The following is a 17,579-nucleotide window of genomic DNA, read 5'->3' on the forward strand; positions in this document are numbered from 1 at the left end:
ATGGGTCCCCAGCAACCTCAACCCATGTCAGCAACCCCATGCTGGGCATGGCCCCCAGGGCTGCGGTATTCACGTAGGGGCAGGGCTGATCAGATCAGGAAATCAAAGATGTGGCAAACAGTCACACGGGCATCATCTTTGCAGAACACCTGCTGCTTCTTCTCCAACTCGGCCCGCATGCGCTCGGCTTCCGACTTCTTCACGACTCGCTTCATCAACCGGATGTCGTCACGCACGTCCTGGTCTATGTTCTGCATGTAGAAGAGATGCAGAGCCAGGGTCTCCACCTCAGTTTGCAGAGCTGCCACTGGGGAGAGAGGGGGAGGGTGTCCCAGCATCGCACACCAGACATTGTGGAAGCAGCACCCCTCCCCACACTGTGGGGTGGGTCTGGGAAACAGCCTTTAAACTACAAAGACCCATACCTTTGCCATCAAAGACTTTACAGTCTAGTTGGAGAGATGAAATATACGTAATCTATGCCCACCAACTGCAATAAGCCCTCCATTCCCACCACATATTAGAGATTCTCCGTGTCTAAGGATGTTCTGAAACAGTGTCAAGGTTAGGAGGCCTTATGTGAATTATACAGATTTCTTACCACTTAGAGGCTGGCAATCTCAGGTACAGTCCTAAATCCCCTGGGAGGAAACCAGCCTGAAGGGTGGGCTGAGCACTACTGCAGCATGGGTTTCTTGGAACGAAACCCACATGAGATTGATTTATAAGGTAGAACACCAGTTTATTTAGGGAGATAGACTTCAACCAGTAATTGTTGGCTCACTTGTGTAGAGCATTCCTTATTCCGTGGGTAGATCTAAACAGAAAATCGATTTATAGATCAAAAGGCTGCTGGGTGAATATCATGTTGGAGTTAGGTGTTTTTGAAGGATGAACTTAAACTTGAAAAATAATTTGTTTTTTTTTTTACATCTAAGATGACTGTAAAAACTCTAACACTAGAGAATTCTTCGGCTCCTGTGTGGCTAAGAGTTGTAGGGGAGGGGAATGGAGCAAATGCAGGGAAACGAGGGGGGAGGTTTTGTAGAAAGAGTGGTTGCCGGGTGGACTGGGGTGGAGGTGTATTTTGGGAGAGGGTCTTTAAAGAGGTAATTAAGATAAAATGAGGTCACTAGGGTGGGCCCTAACAACTGGTGTCTTTATGAGAAGAGTAGGTTAGGACACAGACGCACAGAGGATGACTTTGTGAGGACACAAGGAGAAGACAGCTGTCTACAAGCCCAGGAGATTGGCCTCAGGAGGAAACACCCTGCCAACACCTTATCTTGGACATCTGGCCTCCAGAATGACAAGAAGACAAACTTCTGTTCTTCAAGCCGCCCAGTCTGTGGCCCTTTTCTATGGCAGAGGGTGCCAACTAACCCACCCCCTCCTGAATCAGAAAGCTTGCCCACCCATCCTTCAGGGCACTCACTTCTGCCCCTCTATCCTTTCCTGGCTGAGTGACTGAGAGTCAATATTTCAAATATTCTTTTTAATTTGTATTCTTTCAACATTAGTGAAATCAAGTCTGTTTTCACAGTTTGAAGACCAGCTGTCCTTTTCCTTCTCCGACTTGCCCGCTCATACCATTGGCCCTTCTACGGGTGGGATAGTCGTCTTTTACCTATTAGGCTTCAAAGGGCCCTTCACGTAATAAAAACAGGGTGGCTAGAGTCTCAAATGCCTCCCATGACCTCTGCCCCCAGTGTCACTCCTGTGATTGTGCTTTGTGGCAAAAAGGGAAATGATCAGGTGGGCCTGACCTGAGCAGTTGAGCACTCTAGAAGCAGAGTTTTCTTGACCTGGTGTCAGAAGAGGAAGCCAGAGAGATTTGCAGGGTCAACGGGATTTGTTTAGTGTGAAATAGGAGTCTAAGTGTTTATTTTCAGGTGGTCAAATGATCAAAAATATTTAGTGATTTAAAAATACAACCTGTACTTTCAATTTGCAGTAAATAGCTAAATTCCTGAGTAAATTTCCTGGAACTCCCTACTCCGCACTATTGATCTGTTTGCCCATTTTTTCTCTAGTGCCATTTTGTTTCTATTGCTGTAGATTGATACTGTGTTTTGATACCTGATAGGACAATTTCCCTTCATTATCCTTCCTTTTCACCATTTTCTTGGATATTCTTGTGCATTTAGTGTTCCGAGTGAACTTGGAACTTGAAAATCATTGGAGAGCTTTTTAGGTATTGCACGCATGCATTGATAAGGGAAAAAAAGCAAGGAACAGAGCATTGGGTATAATATGCAGCTACTTGTGTAAAAAATATAGAAAAAATACCACAACTCTTGTAGCTTTGCTTTTATATGCAAAAACATCTTTAAAAGAATACACAAGAATCAATAATACCATGTGCCTCTGTGGAGGTGGCTGGAGGCTGGGGTTGGGGAGACTCCAGAGTGCCTTAATTTTGTATTATTACTTCTTGAAAATAATAACTGTGTTAAATAAATTCAAGTTCACCCATCCCATCGTGGATTTTAACTGGACTTGCATTGAACTACTTATTAATTTGGAGAGAAATGACATTTATTTCCTCTCATTTGGTTACATGATTGTTCCATTTATTTAAATCTGCGTTATGTCCTTTAGTAAAATTTTATTGTTTTTCCTCAGATAGGTTCACTTGCTTCTTGTTAGACTTACTCCTCAGTATTTTATGGTTGTTATAGCTATTATGGATGAGGTTTTAAAAAATTATAATTCATAATTGGATAAGACTGGTAGAAAAGAAAATTATAGCTCTGGTATTCAGTTACTTTATAGATTTCTTACTGTTTTTTTTAGCTTTTCATCAGTGATCTTGAATCTTCTAGGTAAACAATCACACCATTGGTGGAGAATGAGTTCCATGACTTCATATCCAGAATCTATACTTCGTTTATTTTTCCTGTTTTCTTTCATGGCTGGAACTTCCAAAACAATGCATCCTCGTCTCATTCCTTAACTATGATTACTACAGGGCTTTCCTCTGAGTAAAACTGCCTTGTTAGTTGCTGATAAATACTTACAATGAACTTTCCTTCTATCCTAGTTTAGGATTGACAATGAGTTTTATCCAAACACCGATTTGACATCCACCCAGAAAATCTATTTGTTCTCTCTCCTTTAAGAATATAATGCAATGAATCAGTAGATTTCCTAATTTCAAATTATTCCAGAATTAAGCCCTCTTGACTAGGAGGTATTTTTCTTTTCATATATTGCTGAACTTAATCTTTTGTTGCTGAGTAAAAATTTAATATTTGCTAATATTTTATTTAGGATTTTTACACCTCATAAGTAGGAACACTTTATAGTTTTCTGTTTTTGTACGTTGTAAGCTTTTCCAGTAAGGATTATACTGAACATTGTAAAATAAGCCTGGGGTGGGGTGTGTGGGGCGGGGGGAGGCGTGGTGTCCCTGGTGGCGCAGTGGTTAAGAATCTGCCTGCCAATGCAGGGGACACGGGTTCAAGCCCTGGTCTGGGATGATCCCACATGCTGCAGAGCAACTAAGCCCGTGGGTCACAACTGCTGGGCCTGCACTCTACAGCCCGCGAGCCACAGCTACTGAGCCCACGTGCCACAACTGTTGAAGCCTATGCACCTAGAGCTGGTGCTCCGCAACAAGAGAAGCCACCGCAATGAGAAGCCCGCGCACCGCAACAAAGAATAGCCCCTGCTCACTGCAACTAAAGAAAGCCCATGCACAGCAAAGACCCAATGCAGCCAAAAAAAAAAAAAAAAGCCTGGGAAGAGTTTCCCAAATTTTCCACCCACTTGTGGGTTAAATAACATAGGAAGTGTCTGGTTTGGTCCTGTCTGTAATCCTATGGCATTTTTTCCCTTTACCTTTGGAATTTAAAAATTTCACCAACTATGTCTAGGCATGTTTATTTTTTCTTCCACCCATCTGGCCCTCCATGAGACTTTACATCTGAAGATTCATCTTTCTTGAACTCATGCAAATGTTTTCCTCTGATGTCACTGGTTAATGCCCCTAATCTCCTGGAATTTCTATCTCATGGATACTGACTTTACCAGACCTACAGTCCATGTCTTTTATCTCCTTCTCAAAACGTCCATCACTTTGAGTTTTTGCTTTGAATTCTGGGCAGAATTCCTCAAACTGGCCTTTTAGACACAAGTTCAATTGTTCAATTTCCAGCAGTGCTGATTTGCCTATTTAGTACTTCTGGCGGGGTGTGGGGGGTGATTCTATATTTTAATTCCGAGTATCCTTTTCCCTAATAGTTGGTTCTCATTTGACTGATGCGATGTCCTCTAAAATCTCACGTCGAACACCAGCTGGCGTATGCTATGTTTTCGGAACCCAGTCTGTGTCTGTGGAGGCGTCTGCTCTCCTGTCTGGGGATTGCCACTGATGACTCACATTTGGATGTGAAGGTTTACTGACTGGTGGGCTCCACCCCCCTCCTAAGTGAGGAGGTCAACTGTGGACATTCTCCAGAGGCCAAGCCCCACGTTTCACCTATGGGACAGTGCAGTGGCGGCACCTGGTAGGCAGGGCTGGGACCGCCACCCGAGTTCTTTAGTCTGAAGAGGGGAGAAAAGGTGCCGTTAGGTGGGTCCTTGCTTGGTTGAACAGCTTCTGCTCCTGCTACCTGGTGACTTCCAGAAAGGACAGAGTGTCCACGAAGATGACTGGATCTTTCCAGAAGCCCATCCACACCTCGAGGATCTGATGAGGGGTGTTGGTGGGCACTCACTTCTCCTGTGTGGAGGGGGTGGGGGACCTGTGTCCTCTTTCAGACTGGTCTAAATTCTGTTATATCCAGAGGATGTGGCTCCATTGTTTTAGTGTGAATGTCGTGCTCTTCTCTTTTTGGTAGATTCTGTTAATTTGGTGATACTCAGGGAGGGGTGCTCTTCCCCAACTCTGTCCAGAAAACTCTCCTGCATTTCTCAGGGTCCAAAATGCTTCTTTCCATCCACAGTTGGGATATACGTGTGATTTTTGTTCCTCCCAAATTCTTCTAGGTTATTTTCCCCATTATTATAGTAATACAGAGTTGATAAAGAAAGTTGGAAACATGAAAAAGCACAACAACTGAAATAGCCTGCTGTGACCACGCTGTTCACTGTGGCCCACGACCTCCGCTCCGTGCAGAGCTGTTGCTTTGGTAGGAACAGTGCACGGTGATTAGTCGCACCCTCACTGTCTCTTCTGCTCCAAAGCCACCTATTCCCCGTAATCTGCCACACATCGTGGGGCTGCAGGGCTCTGGACCATGGGCTCCTGTGCTTTGGATTGGCCTCACCTGTACCTCCCCACCTATTTAAACTCTGCCCATCCCCGCTCTTCCCTGCCTTCTGGATACCCCATCTTCAACCCCAGCAGCCCACCAGCCTCTCCAGCATTTTTAAAATTAATTAATTAATTAATTTTTGGCTGCATTGGGTCTTTGTTGCTGCACACGGGCTTCTCACTGTGGTGGCTTCTCTTGCTGCGGAGCACAGGCTCTAGGCGCACGAGCTTCAGTAGTTGTGGCTCACGGGCTCCAGAGCACATGCTCAGCAGTTGTGGCACACGGGCTTAGCTGCTCCTCGGCATGTGGGATCTTCCCGGACCAGGGATCGAACCTGTGTCCCCTGCATTGGCAGACGGATTCTTAACCACTGCGCCACCAGGGAAGCCCGCCTTTCCCGCTTTTGACTCCAAATACCCCACCTGCCGGCTTTCAGTGTTTGCTACTTTGCCTAATTAGGTGCATTTTAAGACATTTATGTTTTCCTTCCCCCAAAAGTTTGGGAACCCCTCCAGTACGGGAACACAGCTTGCCTTTCATGAAGTCCTGCGATGGCATGTGGGGACACCCCTCGGGGTCATGATGGCACGTGGGAACACCCCACCAGGTTGCAATGGCATTCAGGGATACGAAGGCATGTGAGGATGCCCCTTGGGGTGTCTATGGCACGCGGGGCCGCGCCACGGGGACGCCTGCGAGGACACGGGGCCGCCTTACGCTTCTTGCGCTCCTCGCCGGCGGTCTCGCAGGTCCTGGCGTAGCGCAGGCGCACGCTCTGCAGCTCCTCCTCCTTCCTCCGCCTCTCGCACGCTGTGATCGAGTGGCGGTCGTGGCTCTTCTCGAGCTGCATCTGCAGGCGGGCCAGGTGCTGCTGGACCCCGTAAAGGTCCACCCCCAGCTCCTGCCTCTGGATTCGGCTTTGCTTGGTGGCCACGCCCTGCACCAGAGAGAGAAGCTGGGTCATGGAGATGCGGGTGCACAGCCAGGTGGAAAGCGGGACAGGTACGCACCAGCTCTTGAAGTTCCAGCCTCAGTTTCTCTATTTGCCGGTTAAGATAGTTCTTCAGGGCAGCCTGGAATCTTATCATCAGGGGCTAAAACAGTGGAAGAGCACAGCCGGTTACTGTGCTGTCCCCTCCAGGGCTTAGCCTGAATTGCCACAACTCTTGGCAGGGGACAGCAGAAATGACCTCCACGCTGGGTGCTCCCCACTTCTGCCCAGGATTCTTATTCCAGAAACCACAAATTCAAGGCACTTGTGGTCTCACCCTAGGCACTGAAGGACCTGAGTGCAAAATGACAGGGTGGGCTGGGGCAGTGGTCCTGGTTTAATCCCTGGGGCCAGAGGGCAGTGATGAGCAGTGCCTGGGATGCCAGCACCAAATGAACTCTCAGCCCCTTTTCCCAGTGCAGCCCTGATCCTTCCCGTGGTACCGGGAGCACCAAGTCTTTCCAAAGAGGTTCATCCAACCAAGACCTGCCCTCCCCACTTGCCAGAGGGGTGGGACACTCAAGGCAGTGGTTATCAGTGGGGGTGATTTTGCGCCCACCCAATACCCAGTCTGGAGACATTTCTGGCCGTCACAACTAAGGGGGTGCTACTGGCATTTAGTGGGTGGAGGCCCCAGGGACGCTGCTCAGCATCCTACAGTGCCCAGGAAGCCCCCACCACAAAGAGTGATCCGGCCCCAAACGTCTACAGTGTGGAGGCTGGGAAATGCTGACTCTGAGTGAATGAACTTAAAGGGAGAATAAACTTTACAAGGTGGCAGCTCAAACCCTGCAGGTAATCCATTCAGGGAGCAGGTGAGACCTGAGTGTGGCATTTGCCGGGTGGAGGGTGGGCCGTGGAGGCTCGGGGCAGGGCAGGGCCTACAGGGCAGGTGTAGGAGTGTCTCTAAGTCCATCTTCGTCTGCATGGGGCAAAAGCAAAACTCCAGAATGTTTCCTTACATGGTTTGGGTCCAAAACCACCAGCTGGGATCTGTCTTCTTCGGCTTCGTCGCTGGCCTCAGACTCCACACTCTCCACCAGGCTTCCTTCCTCGGCCATGCTTAACTGCTGGGTCCTGTCCAGGAATGAGGATGTGGCTCCTTCCCCGGGGTGGGCATCAGGCTCTGGGGGGACGAGTAGTGGGGAACAACAAACATCACTGAGGAGTTAATAGAGAGAGTGCTTCTCTGGAGGAATTATCAGGCAAAGCTGACGCCCAGTTTCGTGCAACATGATGGAAAAAAGAAACAAAAGGCACCCCTTTGGGTTAGGGTTCACAAGTGCTATTCACAGCGTCTTCTGCTCATGAATTTTCTACTAGCTGATTCAACACATTCTGTAGAAAGGATTGCACTTTAAAGGTAGACAAGAAGGAAACACATTTTGTTGATACTTTTTAATACATAAATAGTGAACAGAAAGGTGGCTTCTTAATGATGGACTAGATTTTTTTTTAATGGAAAACAGATATAATTGAAAAGAAATCAGTGAGGCTCTAGTTTCAACTTCTCTCCCTTCCTGAGCTGCAGAGATCCTGTTCTGTTTCTAACTCCTTTAGATGTGTGCTGTCTGCCTGCTGCTCGTGAGCAACATGAGGCTTGTTAGCTGGACCATCCACACACACCCATCACATGGAAGATAAAAAAACCCAATCTGCTTTCCCACGTACTCAACACTGGGATACCGGAGCCAAGTGGAAAGATAAGGGTGTGCCGGGAAAGCCTTGGAAAGTCAGCAAACAGACACATGTTTAGGGGTGAGCTTACACGTTTGGGTTACTTAATGACGCTTAGGGTCTCTAAAATGGAGAACAGTGCCTACCTCACTGGGTTAGGGTAAGGATTAAATGAGATAAAACAGAAAAATGCTCCACATGTGTTATCCATATCTGTTAATGATATTTTTATCTTTTGGCTCACAGCGCAACAGGAAACAAGGTAACAGGTGGTGAATGAGTGGCAGCCCTCGCGTAGAAGGGCGTGTGAAGGGGCTTGTCCCACAATACCTGGCTCCTGCGTGGAGGGGCCCTCGGTAACCAGAGGTGGCTCGTCAAAGTCCAGGGATGTGTTGCTGCTCCCCCGGCTCTGTCCGAGGCGGTGCTGAGCCCCCAGAGGAAAGACCTTCTGCCGGAGCGCTCCCTGGGATTGTTTTTAGAGCAAAAACAACCAAATCTGAATTTATGAGGGTTTAGTCAGGACAAAGGAGTTAATTCATTACAGTGTTCAATTCAACATAGTTGTGGACTTCCCTGGTGGCGCAGTGGTTAAGAATCCACCTGCCATTGCAGGGGACACGGATTCGAACCCTGGTCTGGGAAGATCCCACATGCCGCAGAGCAACTAAGCCCATGCGCCACAACTACTGAAGCCCGCGCGCCTAGAGCCCATGCTCCACAACAAGAGAAGCCACAGCAATGAGAAGTCCACGCACCGCAATGAAAAATTGCCCCGCTCGCTGCAACTAGAGAAAGCCCACGTGCAGCAACAAAGACCCAACGCAGCCATAAATAAATAAGTAAATAAATAAATTTATTTTAAAAAATAGAATATTGTTTGCATAACATTTGGCTTTTGCAAATGGTCAAAACAGAAAACACCTACCGCCACTCCCATGAGGAATCGGGAGTGGTCTCTTTCCGTCTAGATCTGTAGCAAAGTGTGAACGCTGAGGCATGGGCGTGTGCTGGACGTGGGTTCCTTTACTCCCAAATGCTGCTCTCTCCAAGGATGGTAAGAAACACCTCTGAGCATCCTCTTTATAAAGGGATGCTGGAAAGCCTGAGCCCTGGCCAGGGTCTCCCAAGAGGGCTGTTTCTTCTCTTCTTTCAAACTATTTCACTTTAGGGACATTTCCATATGAAAAGGTTTTCCCTCAATAGAAGCACCTGGCTCCATTTTAGCTCTAAAGGGGACTCTTGCGATGATTATTGTTGACAGTCATTACTGCTGCTGATGAATAGGTGAATATTAGTAACAACAGACAATGACCCTGCACAAGACCCTGCAAGGTGGATGCCAGTCATTTCTGTCATCTGTAGGGGAAGCAGCTCACAGAAGCTGAAGCCCTTGCCTAAGTTCGCACAGCCAGCCAAGGGTCATCTCAACGCCCAGCTCCTGTTCTTTCTAATTGTACTTCCTCAGGTGATGCTGCTTCTAGAAATGATTTCTGAGGCATCCAGAACCACAATGACATTAATGGGGGCCCAGAGTCCAAAGCCCACCTCTGGGGTGTCCAGAAAGGGCTTCTCCTAATGAGACGTCAATGAGGTGTCAGAACACCCCAATGACACAGCAGCTTCTACTCCACGATTAAGTTACTTCTTAAGACTGAGAGCTGAGAGGAGAGAAATAGGGTTCTCTCTTTGGGCTTGTCTCTGCCCTTCTGGCTGATCAAATTTGGAGACTGTTTCTTCATGAGTTTTCTAGAAACTAGATTCGAGGATGGAAATTGGTTTTACAGCTCAACAAGTGATCTGTACTTCAACACTCCTGGCTATCTTTTATTTATTTACTTTTTGGTCATGACTCACGGCTTGTGGGATCTTAGTTCCCCGACCAGGGATTGAACCTGGGCCCTTGGCAATGAAAGAGCAGAGTCCTAACCACTGGACCGCCTGGGAATTCCCAGTCCTGGCTTTCTTAGAAAGGAGGGCACTGTTTTGTTGTGTTAAATTCTTAAAAGTGGTTTTGATCATGTACTTGTCATTTGTAATTATAAAGCTTAATTGGGGGTCATCGAATATTGAATTGTGTCATTCTCTAAAGTTATTAACTCTTCTAGGTTTCACAGGGTGGGGAGGGATTGTCACTTCACTGTTCAGAGCCAGAGTGACCGTTTGCCATCACAGCTGCATGCCTCTGGGCAAGGAAGTCCCTTGGCCCCTCAGTTTCCTCATCTGAACTATGGGGATAATAATAGTTCCCACCCCACAGGGTTGTTGTCAGGATTCACTGAAACAACACATGTCAAAGGCATTGAAGTGTCCAGCCCAGAGTCCATGATGGAGAAACGTTACGCGTTCTTTTCCTGCCCCGCCCTGCCCCTCACTTCCCTTCTAGAACAATCAAACCTAAGCCAACAGGCTGGCTTGGTCCAGTGTGGGGTGATGAGCCTGGACAAGGTGAGGAGAGCAGGTTCCAGAGACTGTCCCCGAGGTGGGTCATGATAGCACAGGTGTCAGGCCTGGGCCTGCTGAGGAGGGGTCCCGGTGTGGAGAGTCACAGCCCAAACAACTGGGGCCTGGCCTGGGTGGGGTTGGCCCAACAAGGTGATGAGGGTGTCCACAGTCTGGGTGGCCCAGTGAGGGTGTGTGTCTGAGCCTGAGTGGGGTGAGGAGTGTCCACATGGGGGCAGGGAAGTGCAGTGAGGGTTACATTCGGGGGATTGATCAAATTAATAATATGTTAAGGATAATAGGGACCAGGTCTCCTACTGTTGGAAAAAGGAGTTAAAATATAGAAGGGGAGAAAACTAGCAGGAACCATGTCAAGGGTGTTTGGAATTAGAGACGTTTTGGTGTGAGCTACATGTATGTGTGTATGTGTATGGTGTGTTTGGGGTCGAGGGTTCCGTGAAAAGAAACCAAGCTCCTGGAGAAATGTCTGGTTCTCAGGCTGGGGCAGTCTGTGCCAGAGAACAAGAAAGTGCCTAAAGGATGATGGTGGTTAAAAAAAAAGAAAAAAAAAGAATGGTACTGATGTGTCAGAAAGACACAAAGGCCAATTTGAATAGGCTCACGGGTCAAATTGGGAACAATCTGAGTCTCAATATAAATAATGATAGTAATGAATTATAACACAGTGAATGAAATGGGAAACAATGAGTCCATACAGATATGAAACTTTACATGAATAAATTGAAAGTTTAATGAGGAATGGATGTTACCATAGTTTCAGAGTATCCCTCCCATGTTTATCTCAGAATGAAGAGTTGTTTTAATATTTGAAAATTAATCAATGTAACCACCAAATTAACAAACTAAAAAAGAAAAAACCATGATCTTCCCAATAGACACAGAAAACACTTTTGACAATAGCCAACATCCTTTCATGATTAAAAAAAAATCCACAAACTAGGAATAGATGGAACTTCCTCAACCCGACAAAAGGCATCTATGAAAACTCACAGCTAACGTCATATGCAACTGTGAAGATTGAAAATGTTCCCCCTAAAATCTGGAAAAAGGATGTCTGCTCTCACTACTACTATTTGACATTGTACTGGAGGTTCTAGTCAGTGCAATCAGACATGAAAAAGAAATAAAGGGCATCCAGATTGGAAAGGAAGAAGTTAAACTGCCTTTTTTCACAGACAACACAATCCTTTTCATGAAAAGTCCTATGGATTCTACAAAAAAAAAAAAGCTACTAGACCCTATAAGGGTGATTAGCAATGTTGCCGAATATAAGATTGATATACAAAAATCAATTGTATTTCTATAAATTAGCAACAAACAATTGGAAACCATTTATAATGGCATCAAAAAATGCAAAATAGGAAATTCCTTGGTGGTCCAGTGGTTAAGACTCCACGCTTCCCCTGCAGGGGGCACGGGTTTGATCCCTGGTCTGGGAACTAAGATCCTGCATGCCACACAGCATAGCCAACAAAATAAAAAAATAAAATATTCCACAAATTCTTTTAAAAAAATGCAAAATATATAGGGATAAACCTGACAAAAGATGTGCAACAACAGTACACATTGCTGAGAGAAGTAAGAAGTCCTAAAACAATGGTGTAATCTGTTGTTGTTTTTTCTCATTTGAAATAAATATTCACTTTCCTATCTTAAACCAAAAAAGCACCTTCTCACACAGTGTTTCTTAAATGCCTAGGAGTGAGGGGTATCTTTACAGTGGATAAGGCTGACACTTTTTTCATCAAGTGATCCAAGCCAACATCATCAATAATGGACAAGCTGAAATGATGTATCACCTGACAGGACATCAGGAGAACACAGCATCCTTCTGTGACATTCCTGCCGAAGGATCATAAACCATACCTGGAAACCTGGAAATACCAGGCAAAGCCAAACTGAGGGACATTCTACTAAATAGCTGGCCTATGACCTTTAAAAGTGTCAAGGTCATCAAGGTCAAGGACAGATTGAGAAGACTAAAGAAACTGGGCAGCTGAAGGCAACAGGCAACTCCGTACTGGAGCTCTGCTATAAAAGACATTACTGGGACATTTGGTGAAGGAGGCCTGAGGATGATTGGGTAATGTAATATAATTTCTTGATTTTGATAGTCATTATATTGTTGTTTGTGGGAAACATACATGGAAGCATTAGGAGGCAATGGGGTATCAGATCGACAGCTTACTCTCAAATGCTTAAAAAAATTAAAAGTTCTATGGTACTCCAATTTTTCTGTAAGTCTGTGCTTGCTTAAAAATTAAAAAATGAGGGGACATCCCTGGCGGTCCAGTGGTCAAGACTTCGCTTTCCAATGTAGGGGGTGTGGGTTCGATCCCTCGTCAGGGAGCTGGGATCCCACATGCCTCTTGGCCAAAAAAACCCCAAAACAAATTCAATAAAGACTTTAAAAATGGTACACACAAAAAATCTTTAAAAAAAATTAAAAAATGAAAATTATAAGAATGTAACTATTGTCATTATCTAGAACTGCACTGTCCAGTATGGTAGCCACTTGTAACAATTGGTTATATAAATTTAAATTAATTAGAATCTTCAAAAAATTAAAAATTCAGTTCCTCCATGTCCCTGGCCACATTTCAAGTGCACTATAGCCACAAGTGAGTAATGGGTACCATATTGGACAGAGCAGATAAAGAGCATTTCCATCATCATGCAGAATTTTACTGGACAGTGCTGCTCCAGAGACTGGCCACCTAGATGCCCTTACATGGAATGTTCCCAACTTGGGTTTGGGAACAGCAAGGGAGGGTCCAGAAACTCTTGGCATTTGATGGTAGATCCTGAGACCTAAGTTTACTAAGCCATTTCTAACAGGGATTGCAATGTGAATTATTTATAGTGTACCCTGAGTTCCTCACATAGGAGTACAAACAACTTGAGCAGTAAAACACTTGTGTAAAACAGACCTCAGGCTACTCACCGATTCCTGGTCCGTTTGCTCAGATGAGCCTGATACTTGCTGGGAGGGCTCTGTGGAGATGACCCCCACTCCTCTAGATTTGGATGGGCCAGGGGCCTCTCCGTCTTCAAGACCTGTCTTCCTCCTTGCTCTTTCATGCCGGTGTGTGGGGCCAACTTCATCTCTGGCCACCTCCCCAGGACTGATGTCTGAGTAAGCCAGATCTGGAGAAGTGACTTCCCCTTCAGGGGCCGTGGCTTCAATATCAGATTCTAACTCCTCTTCAAATTCGAATTCCTCTTCCGTTTCCACTCCCCCTTGGATTTCGACTTCCTCATCGTCTTCATCTTTCCCCTGCGCTGAGACTTCCCCATCGTTTTTGATTTCCCCTTCAGAATGCTCTGTAGCACCCTCAGTTTCTTCATTTCTCTGGTCACTGCTCTTCTCTATCGGTGATACCTGTAGCCATGTAGCAGGAAAAAAATCAGGATACAAAGTATAAAGGGTCTTGTGAGGTTTTATTCTTAATAAGGTAATTACACCGATGGGAAAACTGCAGCTACACACTCTGAGCATCACTAGGAGATTATGTTTCATGCTTTAATTTATCTGCTCTCTGTTTTTGGTAATTATTTTGCATCCTTCTTTACAGGAAATGACCTCTGAAAAACTCAGGGCAATCTAACTGTAGGATATCCGAGGCATTCCTGAACAGCCACCAACACTTCAGAATGGGGTGGAAGGAAATTGAGCTTCTCTGCAAATGACTTGAGTCTGTTCTACAGTAAGGTCATAGGATCATCGTACAGTTTTCTTGAGAAAGTCTGAACTCTCTTTAATTCTTAGTAAATACAGCCCAGAATAATTCATCCCATAAGGAACTTTACCCTGTTGCCTTCATGATTCTGGTCCTCTTCTCCTTCAGAAGATTTGCCTTCCAGGTGAGACCTGGTGGCAGAGAAACGATTTAGCAGTTTCAAATAACATCTTTCTTTTTCTTGGCATTTATCACCTCCTTGATGTCTGTATATCTACTTATTTACTCGTTAATTATCTGCCTTCCCTCTAGGCTGATGGCCATGACTTTGTCACTAACACCAGCACTAGTGGCACAAAAGAGTCATGCCAAGAATGAATGAAAAATGCAATTATCAAAACATTAAAGGAACAGGTAGATTACTCTAGAAAAGTCACCTTAAATATACCTCTGTCTGTGACAAAACTGGGGAAAATAAATGCAAAATAAGAGAAAATTGTACAAAAAGGACAAATACCCTAGAAACTCTTGGTTAGTTTCCCCGTGAATTTTGTTTGTTTGTTTTTTGTTTTGGCCATGCCTCAGAGCACGTGGGATTTTATAATAGTTCCCCAACCAGGGATCAAACCCGTGCCCCCTACAGTGGAAGTGCAGAGCCTTAACCACTGGACCGCCAGGGAAGTGCCAATTACCCCATGATGTAGAGAGTACAAGAATGTCACATTTTAAAATTGTTTTTTTTCTAATTAGAAAAAAACTATGTTTTTTTAAAAAGTAAAACTAATACAGAAATATGTGACAGACAATGAAAATCCCCTGTGACTTCTCCTCTCCTTCTCAAGATAACCAGTGGTAAAAAGTAAGAGATTTAAGGGTATCTTCTTTCAAATATTTTTCTATGCATTTAAAGCTACCCACCCACCCAAATTAGAGATCACACTATATATACTGTTTTGCATTTAGTCTTTTCATTTGTTGTAATCTAGACTTCTTTCCATGTCAGTACATGTAGACCTACCTTAAAAAAAAAGAAAAGAAAAAAAAGAAACAATACAGCAGTGTCTAATGTAAAAGGTTAAATTCTTTAAAATAGTTTCTATCCTTTTAAACAAAGCATAAGAGAACAGAGGCCTGGTATTTTTACCTTACTACGGTCTATCTGTGTGCTCAAGGCATTCACGGTGGGGCTGCCTGACCATAGGGACCCCGGCCCATCGCCTGCCACCTCCAACCCTGGTGAGGGGGAGGGAGGCGGGGGGCTGGGCTGATGCTCCCTGTCACAGCACCTCGCTGGGGCAGCATCCAGTACAGAGACCCCTGCTCTCGGGGCTCTGCAGCAGGGACTACCAAGCACAGTGGTTGTCATGGTTACTGTGGGACAAGGAAGTCCCGGGTTTCAGCGAGTGGAGCGCCCGGAGCGAGGGGAAAAGGGGAGGGTACGGGAGAGGACAAAGGGACGCGAGGTGAGAAGGGAGAAGGGCGCGCCGGAATGTGGGGGTGGTCGGGGAGGGCAGGAAAGGCCCAGAGGATGGGGATGGCAGGGGCAGAGGAGAGGGGAAAGGGACATGGAGGGGAAGGGGCGCCTAGGGGGATATAGAAAGGGGGAGGCGTGGGGGCCGCTGCGAGACCCAAGGTCCCTAGGCCCGCTTACCCGCCAGCCCGGCCGCCAGGCTCCGCCATCTCCCGTTGCTACGCGACGCCGTCAACATCCGGCTGGCGAGGACCACGCGCTGGGCGTGCGGGGCGGACGGCCTTTGTGCCATTTATGTGCATTAGAAACACAGAACATCTAACTATGTAAATATATTAAAGGATAAATATGCATTTTCTCCATCTTTATCTCTAAGGCCGAGCTCTACCCCTCCTGGCTCAGTTTCTGTAAAGCGACAAACATGTCAACGTGCGTCCAGCTGGGCAACTCCGGCTCCCCGGGGGTTCGAGCAGGGCACTCGGGGAGCCGGGGACCTGGGACGGCTAAGTGCCCTGAGGGTGGCAGGCGGAGGTAGGGGCACGAGGGGCTCCGTAGCCGGCTGCACCTTCGGATGCCGAGACCTCTCCTAGTGCCCGCCTGTCCATCTGCAGACCTGGGGGGCTCAGCACCCCTTTCCCGGGGTTCCTAAGAAGAATTCTTGGCGGAAGAGGGATGCCCCGTGGTCTCCTGATGGTTGGTGTTCTTTTCCTACCTCAAAATAGGAAAAACAAACGCAGAGGGTGGAACAGAGAGGGCGAGCACGCATGTGGAGCGTCCTAGGGGTTCTGCCTTCACTCTGGGGGCTCGGGGCTTCCTTCCGGGGCAAAGTCCTGGGGCCGGAGTCCCAGGCGGGCAACGAGGCCCGAAACGGGATGCGGACGGCCGGGCCGGGTCCTGGGGTCGGAGGGCGGAAGGTGACTTAGGCAGTTCCGCGGCCGGGTTGGAGCCCGTTTGGGACCTGGGGGTTGGGGGGCTGGCCTGATTGGGCCGGGGGCCGGGTTGGCCCGGGGGGCGTGCCGGGGGCCGGGCCTCGCCTCGCGTCCCCGCCCCACCGCTCCTCACAGGCGGCGGCGGCAGTGGCGGCGGCGGCGGCTCCGGGAGCCGGCGCGAATCCGGCCCCCGGTGCGGGACCCGGGTGGGTATCTGGGGCAGGCCGGGGGCCGCGGGGGCGGGGTCTAAGGGGCCCGCGGGGGACCGGGCACATCCCCTCCGCCGGACGGGGTGGGGGCGCGTGGGGCGCGTGGGCCTGCAGCCGCGGGGCCCGGGAGGGGCCGGGGTCTGGCCGCAGCCCAGAGAGGTGCAGGGCCGGAGCAGGAGCCGGGCGGGCAGGAGCACGCCGGATCACGCGGAGAGATCCCTGGGCCCCCTCTCCGCGGCGGATGCGGGCCCCTGGGGCCGGGAGTGGGCCTACTTCGGGAAGATTCGGTGTCTGCCTGTCTGGAGCTTTGGGCCGGAGGACTTGCGGTCTTTGTCTGGCTGGTCGTCAGAGCACGCGAATGAGAAGTTGTAGGGGCCCGCCGTTCGCCGACACAGCCCCCTAAAGTGTGCATTCCACCCGCACAGCGCGCGCGCTTACCATTCCCGGCCTTAGGGTGGGTGGTTCGACTGTTTAAGAGCCGCATGTCAGGAAACTCACTTCCTTTAGGCCCGGTCTCTTCCTTCTGTTCTTTTCTTTAAAAAAAAAAAAAGAAAGAAAGAAAAAGAAAGAAAAGAAAAAGGAAAAAAAAATAGGCAATTTAAGATTGCTAAATATAACCCAAGAAACGCTGCCAGAAGCGGTGAATCTTGAAATCCTGTTATTCCCACACTCGGAAGTTGGTGTCATATGTTGGCCACAATCTAGTTCAGATTCTATTCAGAAATAGAAAACGACATAATACGTTCACTTTCCTTACCGTAAAGTTTGTTTTACTGCCTCCTCAAGTTCATAGGAGAAGCTGGGTCGGTTGGCCAGCCCCTGTGACTGGTCCCACCGACCTTTCTTTACCACCTGCAGGCACCAATTCTTTAATTTGGAAAGAAGAGGGAAATGGTTCTCA

At 47.5% G+C, this 17,579-nt stretch overlaps 2 protein-coding genes across 2 annotated transcripts in view; one reads left to right on the forward strand and one right to left on the reverse strand.

The window, feature by feature from the left end:
- Nucleotides 1-15,833, reverse strand: part of CCDC40 (coiled-coil domain containing 40) — a 42,321-nt gene extending 26,488 nt beyond the window's left edge. Inside the window, exons 1-8 of the mRNA XM_060133725.1 lie at nt 15,721-15,833; nt 14,200-14,260; nt 13,334-13,771; nt 8,260-8,392; nt 7,215-7,378; nt 6,272-6,355; nt 5,979-6,198; nt 150-307 (exon numbers count right to left, since the gene is read on the reverse strand). Of these exons, the coding sequence (XP_059989708.1) occupies nt 150-307; nt 5,979-6,198; nt 6,272-6,355; nt 7,215-7,378; nt 8,260-8,392; nt 13,334-13,771; nt 14,200-14,260; nt 15,721-15,749 (1,287 nt within the window). The 5' untranslated portion in view covers nt 15,750-15,833. The remainder of the gene's footprint in view (nt 1-149; nt 308-5,978; nt 6,199-6,271; nt 6,356-7,214; nt 7,379-8,259; nt 8,393-13,333; nt 13,772-14,199; nt 14,261-15,720) is intronic.
- A 781-nt stretch (nt 15,834-16,614) lies between these two features.
- The window catches only part of TBC1D16 (TBC1 domain family member 16), a 79,023-nt gene continuing 78,058 nt past the window's right edge, over nt 16,615-17,579 (forward strand). Inside the window, exon 1 of the mRNA XM_060133974.1 lies at nt 16,615-16,675. The gene's annotated coding sequence lies outside the window, so the exon portion shown is untranslated. The remainder of the gene's footprint in view (nt 16,676-17,579) is intronic.

This window comes from Lagenorhynchus albirostris, chromosome 20, assembly GCF_949774975.1.
Source record: "Lagenorhynchus albirostris chromosome 20, mLagAlb1.1, whole genome shotgun sequence".
In the NCBI taxonomy this organism is placed as follows: Eukaryota; Metazoa; Chordata; class Mammalia; order Artiodactyla; family Delphinidae; genus Lagenorhynchus; species Lagenorhynchus albirostris.